Here is a 24,384-nt window from a genome sequence, read left to right as displayed (position 1 = left end):
CATGCGTGTGACGGTATGCAAAACAACGTATGTAAGAAAGGAAGGTGGATTCGGTAACATTGCTGCTTTTCTATTGTATTGCATTTTCATGTTTCAGTTTTGAGTAGATTCTCTGTTTCATTCGTATTTGATATTTTGAGGTACGAACGAAAATAGTGAAAATAATTTTATAAGAATAATTTTGAGTTCCAATCATCATTGTTGTTATCAAAACAGAAATAAAAAATAAGAGGAAAGAGGAAACGAAGCAATTTGAATCGTCCTCGTGATTGATGGATTGACTCCGATAAATTCAAGGAAGCTTGTGCATAATTACTAATTCCAGCAATCTGGCGGGAAAACGTCACGGGAGAAATGTCACGAAAGGACAAAATAAGTTTGTGGGAATACTCACCTAATCAGGACCAACTCTCTGATATCCTGGTAAACACAGCAGAAGGTAAGGGGTTATTTTTTATAGGGCACACCTGTTTGTTAAAATGACTATAGTCATGAGCGAATCTCGGCAATCACAGTTTGTTTACAATTTACTTGCAAGTCACAGCTGAAGTTGCCTACGGTACATGGCAAAGATGAGGGTTGATTTTTCTTTTCTGTCTATGTGGCGTAGCGAATTTCTAAATATCATGTTTTATTATTAAATCAAAATTTAAGCTGTTTAATTTTTCATCCCCTGAGGTTTTTTACAACTGTGTTCTTGAGACAAAGAGTCTCAAAAGTTACTTGCTCGAAAGTCACGAAACATTTTCCAGCCCTCAACATTTCACCTGAACAATACTCGTACCCCCCTCTACTGCAAAATTAGAAATCACCTGAGAGTTTAGAAGAAAATATTTGTTGATCGCACTGATTTAAAGCTTATTTTGCAATTTTTCCCAGAGTTTTTAGTTGTGATGGTCAAGAGTTAATTAAACTGCTTAATAAGATTATGTCATATATTTCAAGAGAAATTTATGGTGGTTGTATTGATTTTGGTTGAAAAATTTTAAACAAACAGTAGAGATTGCAAGTAATTTCTCCATACCAGTTCGCTCAGCGCTTTAGTGCTGTATCTCGTGTTTGAAGTAAAAGTTCAGGCTCGATGTGATGAATGCAACTTGGCCATACATACAAAAATGGAGGGTTTTATTGGCATGTGGGATCATCTTGACGGATGAACAAATTTTCCAGCGTAAAGAAGGGCTAAATCTACGAACTGTGGCGTTTATCTTGGGGTCGAAAACATTGTTCTACCTGCCGCAGAACGGCTTTTACGGCTAGAAGCGAGAAGGACAGCGGTTTTGGTGCATTCAAGATTTTTTCAGGCTTTTTCCTTGAATGTTTGAGTTTTTATCGGGGCACTGATTTATTTATTGGTGCACAGACGTTCATTTGTGTGCTTCTGCGGCGAGCCATATGCGGCGATTTACCTCTCATGCAGTTTTGCTTTTATTTATGATGAACTGAGGTAATCGATTCACTGACAATGGCCGTGGTCCACTGGTCTCGTAAACTCTGGCCAAAAGTTTGAGGAATTTTGGCGATTACTGGATTGAAGGTTTATTTCACTGGAAGTGCCATCACCTTTCAAGATAATTTGGACAATTTCTTCACCGAGAAGCGTGGAAAAGTAGATATTTTTTATTGTATTTAGGATCTGTTGTATGGATCGGCGAGAATCCGTGATTGGTTCACGCGCGTAAGAGTCGAAATTTAAAACTCCCTCCTTTTTACTCGTTCCACAGGCTTTGTGGCATAATAGTAACAAAGTTTAATCGAGGAACACGATGTTTCAACCGTCGCACTTTCAAAAAATGGCCCAGCATTTGGGCATTGACTCTCTGTCCTACGAAAAGGAATACAATGGATTTATGACAAAGTTGAAGAACTTTCATGAGTCTAAGGGGTAAGATGAGGGAAAGTTTAGAGGCTTCTTGTTCAATAGTTTCTGTGTTGTTGCTACAAAGCAGGACATTTATTCTGTCTTGTGCCTTGTCGTCTAGGACGCCGTTTAGACGATTGCCGTGGTTAGGAGGGCAATATTTAGACTTGTACCTCTTGTACCGTAAAGTAACTTCAGCCGGTGGCTGGGTGAAGGTAGGTTGTCGAAATTCCCGCGTTTTCTTCCAATTTTAAACTCTCAAACCTCATATTTTTACGTTTAAAGAACCACTGAGGTATGACTGAATCCATGTTTATCTATTTTTTAGGTTACAGAGGAAAAAAGGTGGCGAGATATTGCTGAAGTTTTTAATTTGCCGCCAACATGTACGAACGCTGCTTTCGCTTTACGACAACACTACTCTCGGTAAGCGATGTTAAAACCTCCAATTGCATGGACGTTTTGGCTATTTAAGAGTTCAACCTTCTAATTTATTGACTCTTGAGTTGAAAAATGAACGTAATGCTCCATCTGGACAGTTTAAATGTTACAATTTGGTTTAAAATGCAAGACCATTTGAGGTGACCATTGAAACCGATTCATGTATGGTCCTGTTATGAGAGCATGAATTAAGAGCTCGTTTGTTGGGGGAACTTCCGTTATCCTTAATAAGTATTTACCTTTACCTTTTTTCAGGTTAAGCTAAAATTAACTCTGTTTGTATATCACCTTATGGAATTTTTGACGTTGTGTGAAGTTAAAAGGGAGAACTTTATAATTTCCTTGTTGCTGGGGATGTCCTGGCCTGCTGTCACCAAGATTGTCTTATTTGAACGTAAACGACACGTTTTTCTCCATATTTCCGTACTCTTTTACGTTATTTTAACATGGGTTATTTCTGGCGGCTTATTTCCGGTTCCCCAGATTTAAAGCATCACTTTGCCCTCCACTACATTATATTCTGGTCAAAAATTGATTTGAAAAAAGCTAAACAAAAGACTTTCGTTGTCCCTTTGTGCGTGGTTATGTTTATTGTGACCCGTCAGATCGAATTTCTGTAGTGGTCATACTAAGTCCGCCGCGTGAATATGTCATAATTCTCGTTGTTCGACATGTCGATTTTCTGTTGCTGAGGGGAAAGTATTCATTTGATCGGCAGTGCAAGCCTTGCAAACTGTGTCAGGAGCATTATATTTCATTATGCAAATGAAAACGTGCTACTTTGAACAATTATTGTCTTGAGGCAGAAGTCGAACATCTCGTTACTTTGTACAGTTAAAAATACACTATGTTGTAGAGTAAATTTGTTTCAGATAAATTGAGTGAGTAAATGTTTTGTTGGGGGATCCAGAATTTTACATCTTAGTGGGTTATTGTAGGCCTGTAATCAGTTAAATTTGTGACAGGCTGACCAACTTCCTAGGTGAAGAATCTGTACCTTATGAAAGAAATGTTGATGAAAAATGATCTCACTTTTGTGATATAGACAAGGTCATCCCACCACAATCATTATCCATTCATCTATCGCGTAAAGGTGCTCCACTATGTAGGAAAGACATTCAATAATTGTGTTGTAATATGTATATTCACTCTGACTAGCTTTCTGTTATTCTTATATTGCAATGTTTACATTTAAAATGACAGATCCCCTATTAAAACTCATTATTTTTATCATTTTGCATTTTTCAGGGATGTGGTCTAAATGAAATTAGTTTTATTTAATGTATTTTCTTAAAGGCAGAGTAAAATAATCTGTTGCATGGATATTAAGACACATCTAGCATAAGAAACTGATGATGAGGAATTGAAAAACCTATTCTTAAATGAAGCATATCCAAGATGAAAAAAATCAGTTACACACATAGACTGTTGATATTGATTTTCAGCTAAACAAGTTGAGTCTTCAAGTTTAGCAATTGTTCTTTCCTCCACAACTATTTGCTGATCATTACTTTCATAGAAGTTTATTGGGAAGATCCTATTTTGTAATCCTATTTCTCCTGTCTACTTTTAACAGGTGCTAAAGAATTCAATATTAAAGATGTTAAGTCCACCTTGTTACATTGTTATGCACATCAGGCATAAAAATGAGTGTTGACTTTGTTTTTATTGATTTGTGTACATCATTTGTTTCAGTTATTTGGAAAGCTTTGAGAGAATTAACTTCTTTGGGGAAGATGCAGAGGATGTTCTAGCAGCTGGAAGACCCCATACACCAGTTGGAGGAGGTACATCTACTCAACATGTTCCTTTAGTGGCAACAGCAGGTAATAATGTAATATGCCTTAGTTGTGCAATTGATCAAAATTGGATTTTCCAGTTTGTCGTGTTTCTGTGGTTCAGGGGTTTCATTAATTTTTTCAGCAGGAGAGCAACTGGTTTTCACAGGCGGGCAAAACTTTTTGAACTAAACTTCTTTATAAGATAAACCCTCATCCAGATTGTTAAAACAAGGTGGGCAAAACCATCCTTACAACCGGTCAATTTGGCCGGTGCCTGGCCCTTCATGAAACCCCTGGTAGTTGTTATTTTATTTAGGATATTATGTAGAATTTGACATGTAGAATTCAATGACCCATGAAAAATGAATGTGATTCAAATAGTGACAAGATAATTTCCATTTAAATTTTGATGAAACTTTGGTTAGCAGACCTTGTCAAATAGGTTTGTTTTTTTTTTTTTTTTTTAAGAAAAAGTAGTGTGGAAACGGAAATAGAAATTCATGTAAATGTGAGACCTTTTTACTTTTTATTGCTTTTAAAGATGTAAGGAAATTTAACATTCTACAAAGTATTGATTAGTCCTCAAATTAAAGCTGACTTACATAGTGAACTTATTGAACACATTTTCATAACAGTCAAATGACTCATGACTAACTATAGTATACTCAGGGGAAGGGAGATGATTGGTTCAGAGAGTGAGTTAGTAAGCCCCAGTTGTTTTGGCATTTTAAGGTTTAGTTTTTTGCCTTAAATCTGTGACAATGAAGATGTTAATTTGAATATGATTTTTTGAGTGTCACAATAAAGCAAGGATTAGAACTCTTTAACTTCTAAAACCAGGTGCTTAGCTCACTTTTTGTTTTTTTCTAGATTATATTTCAGTCATTTCCACCAGTAAAGGTACGGTGTAATCTCATTTAAGTGGAAACCTTGTTAAACAAACAAATACCATTATGATTTGACATGTAGCACTCTGGCACTTATTTAAGTCAGGGTCTTTTGAAGACACAGCTTCAGCTGTGGTGCTTTCCCACCAATAACGTAGCTCCATTTTCTGCCTTTAAAAGCACACACAACCCACAATTCCTCTATTCACTCCAACGAAGGGCTAACGCTCGAAACGTCAGCTTTTGTAATCATTATGGTGGCCAATTTACCACTTCAACTTTGTTGATATATCCAAGTTATACAGCTGTATTAGGATGGCAGTCATTTGGAATTGGATTTTCCTCTCTGTTTTCAAAAATTGTAACTTTTTTTAAGTGAAATGGTTTGCTAAGATTCCAATCATTTCATTTGAAAAATAAATTGTGTTAGAAAATTGTGGTCTTTCATGGAAGTAGTAGTGGTGTAATGTGCCATGTGAGTTAACAGAGGGAAATTAATGGCTTCTGAGACTGATTTGAGGAACTTTTGTTAATTAGTAGTTACGGTAAAGTGAATTTTAATTTTTTCTTCATCAAATGTGAGAATTAAGTGTGGTCAAGACTAATTGTTTTTCCCTGTACTTTATACTTTCAACTTTTCTATGCTTTTAACCTCCTTAGATCCAAAAAGAAACTTTGACAAACTTGTCCTTTCTCTTCAATGTGGCATGCCAAATGAAGTAGATTTTGCCATCAACATTTGTATGCTGTTGTCAAATGTTAGCAACTCAGTGTTTAATCTCAGCAAGGTAGGGATGAAATCACTGTTTGGACAGTGGTAGTCACCACCAGTAATAAAAATCCAATTATCCAATAAAGTTTAATGTTTTGCCAGTGCTTTTCAATTGTGTGTTCTACAGTGAAACAATTAATTAATGAATTATTTAATACTGACCTGTTTTCAATGATTTCCCAACAATCATGTCCTACTGGCTTGAGTATAGAGTGCAAACCCAGTGTAAGAAACCCTGGTTTCAGATTCAATTCCTTTAGGATGACAAATACCTTTGAAGTAAAAGTCCATCCAGGAAAACTTCCTTGAGAGAATCTCTTCATATAACTTACAGGGAAAGCAAGGGAGTGATAGAGATAAAAAATTCCCGATTCTACATGTAGGTTTTTATACTGCAGCAGTTGAGTTTGATGTTTAGTACAAATATCATTTTGAAGTAGTTGTAATTACATGTAATCTTACCAGTATGCTTAAGATTATGAGCAAAACTGTCAGGAGTGGTATATCATTTACTTATTATGATTTTAGGCACCTGCAGTGGTGGATACATTACTTGCACACATTGGGGTATTTTCTGAAGGTATGTAGCTCTAGCTTCTTATATTTTTAAGTAATTTATTTTCCACCCCCTTTTTTGGGCTTTTAAAAAGAGCTAATGAGTGACACTTTGTAAATTCACTATTTGCTTATCTCAGTAATTATGTATGATAAAGGAGCTAAATGTTTTGAATGTAAGTAAAACAAGCTTCACTGCTAGTCTTAAAGCTCCTATTGTTTGTCTTAAAGATTCCCATGGACTAGGAGAATTATATGAACAGTGGTATGCAAAACAAGATATGGAGAGAGATTTTACCAGGGTAAGCTTCAAACAAAGTCTTGAACATTGCCAGTGACTTTGCCATGTTTGTGTTTTGTTTATTCATTATTCCTAATTAAAATTGAGGAAGTTTATCTTGAAGACAAAGTATTCATAGAGCTGCTATTTCATTAACATAACTGCAATTGAGGCAAAAACTACTTATGTCGAGAATTGGAGAATAGTACAAGAAAAAGTAAAACAGGGACATTTGTATTCTCTTATTCACAACTTTCTTTATTGAACAATGCAACAGAGCAAGAGTTGCCTGATCATTTTATTGAATTGTACTTCTCTACAGTTTTGGAAGGAAGGTTTAACTGTGAAAGGGGTTGAGGACATTCTATGTAGTGACTGTGGTATGTGTCAAATCATAATAAAAATAATGATGCTATTAATACTGATTAAAGTGAGGAATAAATGTTTGTCCATCGGATGTGACATTTTATGAGAAAGCACTCTGAAAGTTTCTCCTTCAGATGGTTGAAAATTATAGCAACAAGAAAGAGAAAGCTTTAAGAGTCCAGTCAAACAGGTTTCTTTAAAAACTTGTGTAACTGGTGGCAATAATTTTGGAATGGTCTGATGAGTATTTCGAACCCTTAAGCCAAAACTCCCAACAGTGTACAAAACATTTTCATGAAGTACAGTACAGCTAAGAGGTAAGTGAACAGTCCCTCAAAACTTGATCCTCTTTCCTCAACTTCCTTCCAAGATCTTTTCTTTCCTAAACTTTGAGGATAGAGGCTCGAGTCAAATTTTGAGATGTTCAAGTTGAGTATTGAGACCCCCAAAACAGGGAAGAAAGGAGTTTTTGTGGGATAAATTTTTCACGCAATTTGAAGTTTCTTACCTAAAGTCCAATCAAGGAGATAAGATTCCTTACAATGTGCATTGTTGCCAATGTGGCGAAACTTTGCTCAAACTTTATTTATAAATTATGTACTTCTGATGTTTTGGACAATAACCTTGCAAATAGTATTATTTTACTGTATGTGTAACCCTCCTCTTATCTCAAGCAAATCTTCATTGCATAACAGATTTTGTAACATCACCACTGAAGTGTTTTTCAGATATATTAGATGCCTGAAACAGGTTGGATAAGTATTCCCCTTGTCTTGCCAGGGGCTCAATAACAAACAGCAACACAAGCAAATTCTGTGATCTTTCTTTTCAGGTGATGAAACTACAGACCAGGAATCTCTTTTTCACCCTTCCAGGAAGAAAATTGGTGCTAAAGATGTTGAGTGCCAAAGAATTTCTCAGGTGCTGGACCAAGCATTTATCCCTTAATCTTATTTATTGGGTACTCGGAAAGGCAAGATAATGGTACAATTGTCTGGTCCTGTGTATGAATGTATTTTGGATCCTGCTCCTTAGTTGACTTCTAAATTTAAGTCAAGTTAAGTTAGAAAATGATTATTTGATTGCGCATAGATTTTAATGAAGTGGCTCTAGGACTCAAAACAATGCTAAACCTGTCGCTAAAATAAGGGTTCCTATTTACATGCACGTGAAATGAAATGCCACCTGTTATGGTGTTTCTCGATACTTGGTAGTTCTGTGAAAGGGACTGTTACTTTATTTCATCTCCACTCTAGCCCATCTGTTTCCCTTCGTGTAATAGGTGTAAACAGTGGAGAAATAACAAGCAGTGATGTTATTTTGAGTGTTTGCCTTCTTCATGATAAACACTCCTCTCTACATCACAACACCATGACAGCTGATAAAATTATGGCCCAATCTCTTTCCAACTCATCGATGAAACATCATGTTATTTTTTCTGTACTCTATTTACAGGTTGGCATGATATTTTACAACTTCTCCTTTGATAGTGCTAATGCCGATGTGCTTGCAAGCCATCCATTGTGCTTGAAGTAAGTATTGGCAGTGTTTCTGGACATCAAAATCAAGTAAAATGTCTTGAATGCATCTTTTCTTCATGTCAATTGTACAAATTTAATCTCCTGATAAGTGATAAGACTAAAGAGAAGCAGGAAATCATAACCATAAGTTATGGTCTCCATCATTAGTTATATTGTGTAAGCCATTTTGTCAAAACTTTTACAACAATGATGTTGATACAAAGCAGAGAAGAAAAGAAGAAACCCAAATGAATATTTCTTTCTCTCCTCTAGGTTCCTTGTGCTCTGTATTTGCAGTAATCATGGATTTCTGCAAAGAATGGCATGGGAAACTCTTTCAAATCTAGCAGAGAAGGTAAGCATCCAAATCAAACATGTACATCAAATATTGATTCAGTAAACCATTTGTAGGTTCAACAATTGGATTACTTTCACTCAGCTTTTCAAAGCAGTCTATAATCAGGATAACTGAACCCTTACCTAGCTTATCAGTCTACCATATTTACTTATTTATTTTGACTCTCAAAAGAAATTTGTTCTTCTTTATCAGATGCTAATGGACCCAATTGAGTCAACAAATACACAGATGTTTTTTCAGATGCTGCACTGCTTTTTAGATCACAAAGATCGTTACCATGCCATCAATGGTAAGTGTATATCATGAATTTGCAATTCTCACAATAGGGACTGAAGTAATGTCATTTGTGGTCACAGAAAATCACTCCTTGGAATGAATACTAACTTCTTTTCATGATGGTCTATCTTTATCAGCCATGGATGTTTTGGGCAAATTGTGTACCCTGGAAAGAAATGATGAGGTTATAGAAGCTGGCCTTGAACCTGAAGCATATCAGTCACTCATTAAAGTTCTTAGTATCAGTGATGTTCAGGTAATCTAAGGACTCATATTATTTTATTTTAGTGCCCCTTTTATGATTCTAGTTCAAGGGAGAATATTGAGTTCTTTTAATCACTTTCACCTGTAGCTTGGCTGCAGTGATTTGTGGCACTTACATGTATGAGTATATTTTAAGCAAGTAATCTGTGTACTTTGTTTTTTGTTAAACTGGTGTAACGTCTTATAATATAGTCACCAGCTATCGCAGTTTACAAAGGCAACTTTAAGCTGAGAGAGTTAATTAGACAGTAGCTATGCACTGTGGACAGGTACAGTAATTACACAGACCTTGAAATGCTGTGATTTCTTTCAGTTGGTTCTTTCTTCTCTGGAATCACTCTACAATTTGTCAGGAGTAGGGCAAGTGACATCTGATCATATTGCAGAGGTTTATCATAGTATTGGTAGGTTCATTGCAACTGAGGACAGTGGTTTTTCCCTTATCTGTGTATGACTTCTTAGTAATTTTGGTTAGAGTTTAAAATGATAAGTGGATATTACTATTTATAGATATTCTGGTGTGTTTGGTGACTATGGATGCAGAATCCTTTGGACCAGAAGCCTTATCTGAGGTTCAAATCTTGGAAAAGAGGATTCCAACTGCCTTGCCAGCAACTCCAAAACCACAACCAGCCACAACGCCAGGTTATTACATGATTAGTTGTGGTGTCATGTTTTTTAATCAATTATTGGGAATTGCTGTGTTTTTATGTAATTATTGATCATTAATACCTGTATTTGGGGTAAACTGTACTTGCATGTAGGTATTCCGAAGAAGCAAAAACAGTTTCACACTTTATACTGTGCCCCTATTAAAAACCTTTTTTTCTTTTCCACACTACTATTTATCAAACTTGATGATTGTTTTGGATTTTGATCATAAACCATGGTAATCAGGGCACCAATAGCAAAGATGATCATATATTTTTTTTGTGTACTTAAGTATTTTTCCTAACAATGCTGGAAATCATCCAGAAAAACAAGTCACTCGAGAGAGAATCTTTGCTTAAATGAGGATAGAATTTAGTGTGCAGTCTATCTGACACATGTTGTGTTTTATAATATAAGGTGTGACAGACTTTCCCACCAGGATATCGCACAAAAAGACTAAAACTCAGAATTTTAAGGAATGAATATTTGTTTTTATTCCAGTTGCTCCACCACAACCAAGGGAACCAGTTCAACCACACCAAGCCCCACCTTCCAGTCCATCCCCTGGTCCAGTGACCAGTCCCTCTCCTTCACCAGCCCCCATCAAGACAACAGGAAGTGAAATTGACCCAGAAACTTTTACGTACAACTGGTAGGTCCACTGAGCCACTAACCTCTTGTTTGGTATGCCACTTTTAGCAGGAAGTAGATTATACTCTTAGAATCCCAAAGGTCAGTTTAGAAATTATACAAAGATGTAAAGAGGAAATTGTTTACCTGGTTCTGGTTTGCCTATCAGTGCCCTCCATTATTTTAAGCACAACAGGGTAACTAAATCATCAGTTACATAAAACAATCCTTTTCCCGTTTGAAGTTTCAAGAATTTCAGTTGATGACAGTACAAGTAGTTGCCACTGAAATCTTTCAGAACTGCCCCTCTCTATTTTGACTGTGTCAGAGTCAGATTTCTACATAGTTTTTACAATGAAATATTTGTATCTGTGTTAGTTAACTTCAAATGATTGTTTATAATTTGCTTTTATTACAGGCTGCAGGGGACTTATGAACATTCACCTGGAAATTCTGTTTCTCGCATTGACATATATGCAGACTACCTATCATCTTGTAGCAGACTGGCTAGAGTAGGAATTCTTAATGCAACAGCATTTAATCGCATCATCAAGTAAGTGACGAGTTGTGTTGTTTTGAGTGGTCTGATGGATTTTTGAGTCAAAGCTTTGGCATGAAACCTTCTACTCCTAGGAGTGACCAAAAAGTGATTTACTTTGAATATCTATATATTTTCAACCAGAAAAATGAGAAGTAAGAAAAAGGTCAACTAAGAGATATAATTTTATTTCAAAACAAATTATCAGATTCAAACAAGACTTCTGGAATTTTACTGCGGTCAGAGTGGAGAATCTGTATTAAAATCTTGTGTTCATGGGCAACAGGTTTAATTCCCATTGTCCCTCTCTCCACCAAGGAGGATGAATAGATACTAGTGGACTGTCAGAGAATGTGGATGAATTACTGGGAGTTGCCCGATTTTTACTAGCATCCTATTTAGGAGGAGCAGTTATATTCTCTGTGACTTTAAGCCAATGAAACAAGGATAAGCCTCAGCAGTAAGACCTGCCTTCCCTTGAAAAAAAAATCTTTTTGAATATTTCAGTCACACGGCTTCTTTAATTTTTTGCAGGTTGGCTTTCCCCGACGGTCAACTTCGAAGGGTGCAGTCTGGGGTAAATGTCCAATACGTCCTAGCAGGGTTAAAACGAAGAGCTAACCCACTTCCAGTTAAAAGCCGAACAGATTCACCAGCACCTCAACATGTTGCGAGCCCTCACGTAGCAGCTCAGCAGCAAGGACAGAGGATGTCCCCTGCTCAGCAGGCCATTAGTAGAACTCCCACCCCTCCTGTTCAGAATCAAATGTCTCCAGGCTGGAATCCACCTAAACAGCAAAACATAGCAGTTGCACAGCAAACACCCCCTTCATCAATGCCGAGGCACTATGAGAAGAGGTCCACACCACAGGTTTCTGTTAGCAATCAACCACAGATGCCTGGAATGAGCCAACTTCCAAGAAGACTTAGCACACCTGGTCAAGGAGCCATTCAGGCAACCGTAGATCAGGTTCGTGTATGATCATGTCAAGGAAGGAAATAGGGCACAAATTCATCTGTGAAAAGAAGTTCTGTCTTAATAATTGGACAATGGCGTAAGAGTTGGCCTTAATGTATGTTATTATATGGCTGTGTCTCACAAGGACTGGGAACCACCGAATTCACGAATTTGATTGGCTGAAATCAATATTGAAAGCGGTCTAGATTTTCCCATCTAGACCGGCATTTAGACTGTTCTAGAATAAAAGGGTACAAAGAATATAAAAAATTGGCATAATAATAATAATAATAATATACGTTAATTGAGGCTCCCCCATGGGGGCTTTTCAGCCACAATGTAGTTTTAACTAAGTGCTTAAAAATTCCCACTGGCAGGAGGCGACCAGTGAGCTATTTACAGAGCGCAGCCAAGGAGTTGAACTAGGGGCAACCAAGAACAAATCCAGTGAGTGGCAGGGTGGAGGACTTGAACCCGGGCCACCGGATTTCAAGTCCAGCACCCTAACCACTCGGCCACGCCGCCTCCACTTGGCATATAAGACACAACCATATAATAAACATCTTATTAACCGAGCTAGGTCAGTCTGTATGGGAGAATCTTGACCTCGGGCGCTGGTACAGACCTCACTGCGTACGGTCTGAACTGGTGACCTCGGTAAAGATTCTTCCATACAGACCTCACGCTCGGTTAATAAGAACTAAGTATGAATTTATTTATACTATCTGAGTTGTCCGCTGAAACACCGAACCTTTTGTTAATGATCTTTCATTGTGAAAAAAAAATAGAAAGTTCACTGAAAACCTCTGTCAAGTTGGTGATAGTGGTCTCCCATTTATATATCTCTAAATTCGGTAGTTCATAAGTTACGGAAGGTTCACTCAATTCACTGTATTTACGTATTGATTAATTTCGTCGCTGTTTTGGTTTTTTTCGTAGGGAGTAAGACAATTTACCACACCAGCTCTGCAACAGCAAAATCTCCAAAATGTAGCCAATCAACGGCACATGATTGGAGGGCAAATACAAAGGAGTCTTGGTCCAACTGATAAGGCTCAGACTCTTGAAAGAGTAGCAGCCATGCGAAGAGCAAGCGTGGAAGGATCTAATGCTCTGCAGGCACAGAATCCACAAGTCTTGCAACATCATACACAGGGACAGATCATGCAGAGAATGCCCATATCTCCTCAAAGTCCAGGCCCACCTAGAGGAGATCAACAGCAAATGGCTCACAGCATGCCATCAACTGTGCAAGCTTCTCCAGCTCAATCCATCCGTGCTGTTGTACCTCGCAGTCCTGTTTCTCCACAGATGCCACTTGTGAGATCTCCTCTTCCGACAACAAGGCCTACACAGCCACTTACGTCACAACCAACTCAGACGCCACCTTCAGTAGGCTTCATGCAAAGACCTGTTACAGCAGCAGAACCATCCTCATATCGACCAACAGCCGCCTACCGGCAGCCAGCACCTGCTTTTCCTCAGCAGCAAAGTATACGACCAGCGCCACCTGCTTACAGTGGACGGCCTCTTTATCATGGAGCTTACCCTCCTCTTGCTCCTAAGCCTGCACCAGGAGTCAATGTACAATTTTCTCAAGAAAACCAGCTGAGGAAGCAAGTCTCCTCTAGCACTGCTGTCAGCGGGAGCCATCCTGGAACTCCACAGGTGCCAAGACCTTCCTTCCCAAGGGGAGATGTTGCCACAAGACAGACTTTTCCTCCCCATGTGCCTGTTGTCAATACACCACCCTCGCCTGTCTTGCCCCCTTCCTCAAGGAGTGGACAGCCATTCAGGAGTTCTCAACCAGACTTATCTGGTGTACACAGTGGACGAAATATCAGGCCTGGGCCAGTGAAGGAGAGCAGGCAACAGTTTCCTGGGTAATTGTCTTGTGTATTTGTAATTGTAATTATGACATTTAAAAAGCATGTTCATGTTCATGCCCAACCTGCATTTTTGTAGTTTTGGATTTGTGTGGAATGTTATGAAAGCGCAAAAGAACTATGGCTTGATGATCGCTATCCAAACACCCGAAATGCATTCAGAGCTCGCACTTGAAATTACGTTGCAAAATCCCGGAGAACCGTCGTCGGAATATTTTTTGGGACGAGGCTGACAGTGTAACTTTGTGATTGTTCTCTTTTTCTCGCAGGATTGGACAGGAAGGTGTTGTCCTCATAGCACAAGAAGAGAGGGCAGCAGATGTCGTCTCTACAGGCCTTTTAGAAGGCGCAGCGGAACAAAAAATTGTTGTCATTGAAAACAAAAATAGAACAGATATCATCTCAAATAGTTCTCTGTCTACAGCGCATGCTATTACTGCCCATGAACAGTTAAAATTGTCGTCTCGTAACACGGCAGTTAATACCGGAAGTGAAATTTGCGGATCGAACATCGATGAACAGTTTGAGCAGTCGCTAGAGAGAGTGCCGTTGAATCTGGGCGGAAAAAACTCTCTTCAAAGTCTACCCAAGTCAACGCTGTACCCTTCCAGTAACGGTTCTTTGAAAAGAGACTTGAATACGCATACAACCCATGGGAGTAGAACTTCTGCTTCAAACGAAGAAAACCTGAACGGCCAGCGAGACAATGTCAACGATGAGTTTGGACAAGTAAAGAGGCCAAGATTGGACAGTCGAATGTCCTCCCTTGAAAATGAATTAGACAGTTCTTCTTCGATACCATCTAGAACTGGAAGTCCGACCCCTCTTGTAAATGGTGAGATCAAGGGGGATCCAAGGAACAAATTAATGGATAAACTCTTAGACAAGGATTTGCATTTGCCTCTTAATGGTGTTTGTGGAATCGATTCGTCCGATATAGACCTACTTGCTTCCGACGGAGAAAGACTCAGTAGTAGTAAGGCGTCATCACCAGATCTCTTTGGAAGCGAAACCAATTCGGATTTTGGTAAATATTTGGAGGAGAGCGATACAGATACGGGCTTGTTTAGTGATGTTCTGCAAGGAGATTTAAGGATTGATCCGATGGAGAATGGAACTGAAGGAACTCACCAAGCGTCATCAAAGATGCCAAGCTTTCCCGTGGGAACCTACAATGAAGGTGGCATTCCTGCTGGAGTTACGCATCAACAAGGCAAGGTTCCTATTCCTCCAACAGTGAGACCAGACCCCGTTCCTGTTCAGTACAATGCTACGGTCAATAGGACGCCACTTGCAGGAAATTCACCTTGGAATTCAACAAACAATGTGAATCTTGAGTCGAACGCCGGCTTTAGTCTTCCTTCAGCGTCTGTCAATACACAAAAGGCTACATTTCCACATCAAAATAATCAGCCGAATTCTCAGCAAATTATTGTAGCTCGTGACTCTTCATCCGTTCAGCCTTCTACGACGACGACGACGAAAAGTATATTGCCTAGACCTCAGGGGCCAGATATTGTCAATAGCAAAGCTTCGGTCTCTCTTGGATTAGGTATTCAACAGCCTTTGATGACTTCTTCTTTTCACGGAGGGCAGCAAATGGCTCCCGGTCAAACAACCTTACCACGCAGAGGAATGCCACCTGGCTGGGCCCCAAGTGGAGTTCAACAGCAGCAATTGCCGATAGCACCACATGCTGCTCGCAGGGTTCCACCTGGGTCACAGACTCCTGCTCCCATTGGATTTCAGGTAGCCTCGCCAGTTGGTGCACCCCTGGAGCCCCAAGGTGCTACTGTGCCTCCAGGGTCTCTGACCATGGGTTTATCACCTGGTTGGCAGCCTCAATTACAACAACAGCAAAAATCTGTAAATGTTCATCCGGATGTGAGGACTCAAAGTGTGGCCACGCCTGGGACAAGCAATTACGAGGCTGCATCTACGACTCAAAATAGGCCACCAACTAGCCCCATGCAGTCTCAGCACCATGCCATGCCACCAGCTGGGAAGAACGTGGTTCAAAACCCAGTTGGGTCCAAGTTAGTTAGTCCGACTGCTCCTCAGGAATTTGTACCCACTCCTCCTCCGCGTGTTAGCCAAGTCGAGTTTTCAGTGCCTCAGATGGTGTCTTTCAAACCTTTCAGATGTCGGTGGACAACTTGTTATAGGTCTGTTGTATTTTTTTTTTTTTTTTTTTTTTTTTTGACTGAACTAAATTGACTCGTTTCTTTGATTGGTTGGGATACAAATTGTCAAAAACAGTGTATTCAACGAACAGTACATAATCAACATCGCAATTACTCACCAACAGCGCTTACTTCACCGCCAAAGAATATCGTTTTAGTCGAAGGAATGTCGTAATTACTACTTTAGGGTGCTATGTTGTTCAGCCGCTCCTTCTGTTGATTAAAGGTGAAATATCTTCACGAACCAAAAGCAGATTTTACCACAGAAATTGTAACTTGTTCTGTTTTTCCTTTTATTGTTTACAGCTCGTTTGACACTAGCAAAGAGTTATTTGCACACGTGGTCAGTGAACATGTCCCTCGTGACAGCCTGGTCATGTCGTGTATGTGGGAAGGTTGCCCACTAGTGCGCCGCTCACGTTCGTCTCTTTTATTTCACCTTCAGGTAAGTTTTCCTTGATAAGAAAAAATAGCCTGTCACTCTTAACAAGGAATAATTCAACGAACATGACGAGTTAGTTTTTTATTTTTTCTCTAACTTGTGGATTTATTCAAAAAAGTGATAATTTAAAAGAAATGTTCTTCCCGTTACATTTCGGATTTGGCTGTCATTCTCTTAAAGGTTGATGTTATATTTTTTTTCTTTTTTTTTTCAAAAGTGATGCTTTTACTCTCTTGTGTTTATTAGAATTTCAAGAGACTACTAAATATAAACCAGGTTGCCTATTATGGACTTTCTGGTGCCAGTTGTGTAGATATCTATTCTCCACTCGTTTCGCAACAACGTCAAAAATTGTCACAGCTAACCTTCGAACGTTGTGTCTCCCCAGCAAAAACACAGTGAGGCGTCGCCAGCGCCCAGTGCTCTTCCGCCTCAACCAACCCAACACCAGTCTCCTCCTGTGCAACCTCCTCCACAACCTCAGCCTAATCCTCAGCCTCCCCCGCCAACCACTCCGTCCACGTCATTTGTTCCAGCATATCACTTCCTAGCTCGCATGTTGCAATCGTTACAGGTTAGAGATATTTGAAGTCTAAGGCAGTGGTTCAAGGTGTTATAATGGGAATAAGGAGTTGAAAGCATACGGTCTAAGCGTATGAGCAAAGTAGTTTGATCATCGTATTTGGAGGACTTGTATTCCGGTAGTTGCAGGATAAGGGATTCTTGGGTGCGTCCAGCTCAATTCAATTTTTCTTATACAGCTTTTAAATGATTAGGCACGGCACGGAGAACACATTTGGTAGTTAAAAGAACGGTTCGTGACCTGTAATAGTGATTAACGTCAAATGATGTATCAAGCTTTTAAATCGTCTAAGTAATGTTTCCTTGTAGACCATCCTTGCCAGAAGAAAACAGTCAAGAGTTCATTTTAAGACGTAATGAACTGTAAACTTTTGTGCTTAGTTGTTTTTTTCTATTTTTATTGTCTCCTTGAAATTTTATTTGAATGGTTAAATCACTAGGGTGAAGAGGAATCGCCGTTGACGAAGTCAGTACGGTTGACTGCAGCCCTTGTTCTCAGAAACGTGGCGCAGTACTCGGCTTTAGCCAGAAGGTAAGCCTTGTCAAGTGCTTGGCATACTGCTCCTCCCCAGATTATTACTTAAATGAGTAGTTCCTCTTCAGGCGTTAGAAGATGGGACAAGCGAGCGCTGCCGTCAAGAAGAATTTGATGAAAAAGTAACAGCAACAACCAAAATTGCAACTTCCAGTTGTTATCCCGCTAACTTATATGTACTTTTCATTGTCGATAGATTTACAGTGTACTGTTAAATTCTGTGTCCGTCCGTCCACATTCTGTCTCTGTATGTTTTTGTCTGTCTGACCGTCTGTCTCTCACGGATGCAAGTTAAGTAAATTGTTGTTTTTATTACGTTACAGCTTATTAAGACGTCACGAAAGTCGCCTGTCACTTATAGCCATGTCCAACTCAGAAGCTGCTAATGCTATTGCGGCGTGTCTCTCTGAATTATCTCCACATAGGAAGGCTTCGTCAGAAGACTCTGGTGCCTTTTTTTGGGCACCTAACAGATAATACAAACTTATTGAAAGCGGGGTAATCATTCAGATGACTGTGCCTCTTTTGCCATCAAATCTGTCGCTTTTTAAAGACGAAATCACTAGATTCTAACACTAGACACAGCTTTCTTTGGTAATCATACTCTTGAGAAGATGGCAGAAGTCACACTGTTCCATCAGAACTCGTGAAAGCTTTTCTTTTTTGTTGCCTAGGTTTCACATGCAGCCTCGATTATTATTAAGACATGTAGGCTAGAGGTGGTGAAAAGCGTTGTTGTGATAGGAACATTCAACGTAACGTTAATAAACAAATATTTCGTTTGTAGTTATTGTATAGAGAGAGAACATTATTGGAACAGAATATTCAAAGTAGCTGTTCATACCTGATTAAGTAATATAATTATTTGTACAGTTCTTTTATGACATTCGCTTCTCCGTTATGTCAGCTTTTCTCCAAAACCAAAAACGCTTTCCATGCATTGAAATCGATGAAGAAAGCAAAATATTAAGCTCGGTACTATACTTTTTATTCGGAATGTTGAGTTATTATGATATTAAATCTTCAATTATGAACTGAATCTATTTTCATTCACACATTTTGAATGATTTCTTCCTAAGATGTATTACTGATAGATCTTTTTCTAAGGCATACTGTGTTTAATGCTTTTTTCTCTTCTTTGTTATCCATCCATGTCTGTAAATAATCATTTTGCATTATTTATACTTGATGATAAGTTGTACATAGAGTACAAGTATGCTTCGTTTGGACTGTGAAGATACCGGTAAGCGTTGGATTACTGTAGCTTAAACTATTTATAGTGCTAGAATCCACGCGGTATCCGTTTTTCTACATTGTTCATGACTTTGCAATGGAAAAAAAAAAAACTTATCACTTCTTCTTTGATCAATAAAATTTTTGTATCACCGTAATTTGTGGCCTTGATAGATCATTGTAGTTTTATGTTATGAAAAAACAGAGAAACAAACCCTAATTGAGTTGAGCAGGAGACAATGGGGAAGCATACCGAGCATCCAAAACAGCGTCGTGCGAGGGTAATAGTCTGGTCAAATTGTCACTGTGTTCTGCTTGTAATACTAAGCGATTTTTTAAACTACCTTAGTCGCCAGGCCATCTGTCGGAGTAAATGCTGATCACGGTACTTGTTTGGATTTTAATTCCTCTTATTCTCAAATCAAAGGGGATGAACGTCAACCTTCGGAGATCAACCGTTTAAGGCACGCTATTATGAATCCTATTCCAATCCTAACCCAGGGACCCCACCCCCGCCTTTACCCCGACCACCAGACAAGGAAGAACATGCTCTTATGAGTTTGGCTTGCTTGTTTTAAATTGGTTCTATGGTTACACAATTAGACTTTTGGTTATGAAGTGGAAAATGATTATGCTGAAAACTTTAGAAATGAAGCCAGGAATCGTCAGATGAACACAAAAGGGGGCTTTTGGTGAGAAATTTGCGTTTTTGCTCGGAACTAAAATTGCTTCGATACCTCCTGCAAGATTCTCGCATAGTGCAAGAGTGTTTTTATATCTGAAGCCATTCTTAATTTGTGGTATTCTCGAAGTAGAGATGCGAGACAAGCGCAGAAGGATCTCTCTATCTTGAAGGGGTTTCTCGTTCGGACGGGTTGATTACTATCATAAACCGAGAGAAAACTAGGGACAAGGAAAATTTTGATTACTATGGTATATGGGGCGCCAACCCAGTCAATATTCCCTCTGTATTTCTGTGGCCCAGTTTACTTTAACACGGTCAACTCGACTTTTTATATGGCCAACTCGACTTTTTATATGGTCAACTTGACTTTTTACATGCTCAACTTTTTACTTTTTGTATGGCCAACTCAACTTTTTATATGATCAACTTGACTTTTTACATGCTTAACTTTTGACTTTTTGTATGGCCGACTCGACTTTTTCTATGGTAAACTTGACTTTTTACATGCTCAACTTTTGACTTTTTCTATGTTCAACTCGACTTTTTATAGGGTCAACTTGACTTTGTAATCTCCACAATGCATTGCGTTAGGACTCTAACAAAATGACAGACAATAACGAAGACTTGCAGTATATCTCCTCGGCGTGTGCCATAGCTAAGCAGGCCCTCGAAGCCATCGGCAATCTACAGAATAATGACATTCGAAATGTGGCAGCGTTCACAGCTACCAACATTGGTTCGACTTCCTCTGTTTATCAAGCCCTTCGATTGCAGCAGAGCTCGCTCGTCGATTTCTAACTTACAGCGCACGTGGGGTCACCGGGTTCTGTCCTGGTGTACCGGTTCACAAGGGAATTACCATTGTTCTTTCTTTGTTTAGGAGTTATCGGTTAGCTATTGTGTATTGTTTGGTCTTTTGTATTGGCTCTTGTGAACCGGTACACGAGGACAGAACCGGTCACCGCAACTAGAAAACGAACTTCAGCGAGTGCTTTTATGAGTTCCAAGTCACGAGGAAACAAGACTGGGCGTCCCAGTAAGACAATTTTCCACAAAGACCTGGTAATAATTCCAAACCCTAATGCAAACCAAGTACCAAGTCACGTCAACAGAGTGAAGCTCGAAGAGAGGGGCTTGATTATCCACCAGCTTCCTTTTAATAGAGACTGGTCTTACTTAGACTTGAAAAGAAATACTGAAAGTCAACTTTCAAGAGAGGATAATATGTTTGAATACCTCAAGGTAATTTTTTGGTTTTTCTCCTGCTCGGTGAGATAAAGAACTAATAGTGAAACTAAGTATATTAATTTAGGAAGTACATTAAGTTGTAAGGCAGACTCCAAGAAGAACTCCTACACTGTAGATAAGGTCTAGTTCTAAGTGGCTAACTCAGTCGTGCATTCTTTGAAAGGTGTTTATGAGAACTTGCTTCATTCTTGTGATTGTAACTGTATTTTTTTATAGGCTTGTTATGGAACTCTAGTAACGCCAAAACTAGCAAAGGGAGTTAGAATGGATGGTGAGAGAATAATAAAACTCTCAGGTCAAGGGACTGTGTATATCAGATGTCTGGAGCCCTTTGAAGAGATAGATAGGGATGAAGATGATGAAGAGTTTATGATACCATCATTTACTCAATTCACTGGTGACCTCTCAGAAAACCTCGTTGATGGAAGTTCCTCATCATTGCAACATCAAAACAGTGAAGCTGTATCCACAGACCCAGGGGAACTACTTATGACTGAAGATCCAATGCCTTACTTGCCAGAAATGGAGAACAATGAGTCAGTTAATAATTATGAAGTTGAAGTTGATGTTAATGAAATATTTCCACCAACTTCACCATCAAATAATGGTGAAGTGCCAACTAAAGTCATCAGAGTTCACAGGTCAAATGTAAGAGCTGATATGTTTGACATCTTTTCAGATCCTTTCATTTTTAAGTCCAGTTTAAATGCCATCATAATAAATCAGCTTGGCCATGAAGAGGCTGGTCAGGGAAATGGGGTCCTAAGGGAAGCTTTTGCCCTCTTTTGGAAAGAATTCTACGAGTCCCACATGCTGGGGGAGACTGAAAGAGTCCCTTATATTAGGCAGGATTTTGACCGCAATAAGTGGGAAGCAGTGGGGAGGATACTTGGTAAGAGATATACTGAGAGTCAATATTTTCCCTTTAAATTAAGCAAAGCCTTTCTTGCTGGTTGTATTTTTGGTGAGGGGAGCATTACCCCTGAAATGTTGCAAGATTCCTTCAAATGTTATGTTTCTCCATCTGCAACTAGTCTTATAGAAGGCTGCTTGGCCAATAGTATTGCATGTGACAGTGATGAGATGCTTGACTTTTTGTCAGCATTTGACTGTAAGAGAAAAGTCACACACAGTAACTTTGTAGAAATCATGAGAGAAGTTGCTCATAAGGAAATAGTGCAAAAACCCAAATATGTAAGTGATTGCTGGCAACCAATTCTTGCCCACCTCAAGATTTATTTTTCAGATGTGAAATCTTTACATCAATTCTATTCTTCAATTATGCCAAGTAATGTGAAAGTTATTGGCCCACTTGAAGCCAGTCCAGCTACAGCAGCTGAGACAGAAACACTGGCCCACCTCGAGAGATTTATTAGAGGGCTTGACCAAGCTAAGCTTACCTCATTTTTGAGGTTAACAACTGCATCTGATGTTCTTGTCACTGACAGGTTGACAATATCATTCACCCAGAGCGAAGGTCTACAGAGAAGGCCTATTGCCCACACCTGTAGCTACACCTTAGAGGTGCCCAGCACATATGCTAGCTTTTGTGAGCTCAGAGAAGAATTCATGGCCATTTTAAATTCAGGTAGTTGGGAGATGAACATAGTGTGAGCAAATAGCATAAATGTGTACCAAAATGTGGTCTCACCATGTATAGCTTACTCAACTTCATTTGTTCTCAGACTGTTCAGTTTCAATGTAATTTTACGTTGAGTTGAGTCTACAAGATTGGTTTGCTTACTTACAACTGAACACACTCATTTTATCTTGTTATCAAGGCTTCTTAGCATGAATTTCGTAAAAAAAAAAGACATAGATGGAAATTATGTTAGGGTTGTTTTGTTGGGTTTAAAACATGTTATATTGTTAGATTTATCAAACATACAATGAGTTCCATAAGTATTTAAAGTTCTCTTTCAAAAACATAAAGTGCAATGAAAAGCATTGTGTTTTGTGCATTTTGTAGCTTGTAGTAGTGATTTCTTATACAAAATACAAGTTTGCAACTACTGTCAGTTCAGTTGATATGTATCCTGTGAAGGCAAAGAATACAAAATTCTTAAACAATCTAAGTATGTATTTTCACCACTTCTGTCATTTTCTTGTAAGGGGTTGCAGTGACATTCTAGGAATGCTATCTGATGACCAGAAAGTGGGACAGTTGTTTCTGGAACTACTACCTGATAATTCTCTTCTTCGAAAGGGACAGGAGCAGAGGGATCAAATCCATAATCATGCATACTACAAGCATAAAACAGGCTTTCAACTGCAGCATATCCAGAGTGTTCATTTTCAAGCATTCCAGCTGTATATAATTGAATAGGAGAAAGATTTCGTCATGAAGATAGTGGATGATTTTCCCACTGACCCTTGAATTCTTGTAAACACTTATTGATTCTGGGAATGTATGTATAATGCAATGCAAATAAATGCAACTCATTTAGTGGATCCAGTAGCTCATTATCCTCCAAGCAAGAAAATGTTCTTGCAAAAAAGCAAAGTACTCCTGAGTGAATATCTCTGTGCAACCTCTCTACACGACAGTTGTGCACAGAGCTACCAGTTATAATGCTACCTCTGTCAACACCTCTCTGCTCTAGCATGAACTCTGCCACTTTGAAAATTTCCATACCATAATCACTTCTCACTCTAGAAGGCAATCCATAACTGTTGACACCTCCAATAAATTGTTCCAGGACTGTATCAGCTTTATTGTTATTGCAGCAGTGGGCATAAATTATAATTCTGGAATACCCGTCAACGCACACGTGAGTTCTTAACCTCCATCGTATGAGTTTGTGGTTCCTGTCAATGTGCCACAGAGCATTTGGCGTGGGAACGTTGTATTCTTCTGTAAATTGCAGATTGCCACCGTAAAAGTGTCCCAACAGGATCGAGAGTTTGAAGACAATTTCTCCCCACACCATCGTGGAATATTTAGCCCCCTGCTTCTCAGAGCACCAACCAGTTGGGCCTGTCCAATATTTGGAGTTAGTTCTTGAATTTCTTTCACTATGTTTTCCAAATCAGAATCTGATATCTGAGTCCAACTTGACTCTTCTTGGTCAGTCATGCCATACATTAATCTCCTCCTCCAGAGGGTACTCTCGCTCACACCAAGTAAATCAGATATCTTTTTCCAAGAAGAATGCGTTTCTCTGAAAAAGCGTATCTGTTCTTCCTCAATGAGATAAGCTGGGCGCCCAGGACCGTTCCTTCTTGAATCAGGTGGGCTACTATATGCCCTTTCACTGTGAAAATCTATCATCCCATTTCTGTATTGCTGCAGCTGATCAATCAAGTTCCTAACCTTAATAAGAGACAAGTTTAGGATTGATGCAACATCAATGAAATCTTCCTTATTCCCAATCTCTGATGTGAGTAACTGAATAGTCTCTGCAGCAGTTCTCAATCGATCAGCTGCCAGGTCAAGATCCTCAAAAGACAAG

The 24,384-nt window shown here is 39.0% G+C and overlaps 1 protein-coding gene and 1 non-coding gene across 2 annotated transcripts; both read left to right on the top strand.

Annotated features, from left to right (window-relative positions):
* The first annotated feature begins 1,047 nt into the window (after positions 1-1,047).
* Positions 1,048-19,157, top strand: LOC111342391 (uncharacterized). The gene is made up of 26 exons (XM_022949463.2): positions 1,048-1,609; positions 1,725-1,885; positions 1,983-2,076; positions 2,190-2,287; positions 3,998-4,128; positions 4,954-4,983; positions 5,631-5,758; positions 6,271-6,322; positions 6,529-6,599; positions 6,900-6,957; positions 7,776-7,864; positions 8,399-8,475; positions 8,737-8,818; positions 9,014-9,110; positions 9,235-9,353; positions 9,675-9,765; positions 9,872-10,006; positions 10,514-10,664; positions 11,061-11,195; positions 11,715-12,150; positions 13,078-14,021; positions 14,294-16,189; positions 16,514-16,652; positions 17,038-17,223; positions 17,672-17,763; positions 18,090-19,157. The coding sequence occupies exons 2-26, from the start codon at positions 1,767-1,769 to the stop codon at positions 18,241-18,243; spliced, it is 5,604 nt and encodes a 1,867-aa protein (XP_022805198.2). The 5' UTR covers positions 1,048-1,609; positions 1,725-1,766; the 3' UTR covers positions 18,244-19,157.
* A 1,098-nt stretch (positions 19,158-20,255) lies between these two features.
* Positions 20,256-22,950, top strand: LOC111342394 (uncharacterized). Its single transcript, XR_015992770.1, has 3 exons — positions 20,256-20,507; positions 20,632-20,926; positions 21,149-22,950. It is a non-coding gene; the product is annotated as an uncharacterized LOC111342394 (transcript).
* The last annotated feature ends 1,434 nt before the right edge of the window (positions 22,951-24,384 follow it).

Source organism: Stylophora pistillata, chromosome 1 (assembly GCF_964205215.1).
Source record: "Stylophora pistillata chromosome 1, jaStyPist1.2, whole genome shotgun sequence".
Classification (NCBI taxonomy): domain Eukaryota; kingdom Metazoa; phylum Cnidaria; class Anthozoa; order Scleractinia; family Pocilloporidae; genus Stylophora; species Stylophora pistillata.
The sequence above is the reverse complement of the archived record's forward strand: the minus strand, read 5'-3'. Positions and strand labels throughout refer to the sequence as shown.

Excerpts from the sequence above, each read along its gene's own strand:
- LOC111342391 (XM_022949463.2), top strand. The coding sequence starts at position 1,767 with ATGTTTCAACCGTCGCACTTTCAAAAAATGGCCCAGCATTTGGGCATT. Across the intron at positions 16,653-17,037 it reads CTCTTTTATTTCACCTTCAG|CAAAAACACAGTGAGGCGTC; the intron begins GTAAGTTTTCCT and ends GTGTCTCCCCAG. Across the intron at positions 17,764-18,089 it reads TACTCGGCTTTAGCCAGAAG|CTTATTAAGACGTCACGAAA; the intron begins GTAAGCCTTGTC and ends ATTACGTTACAG.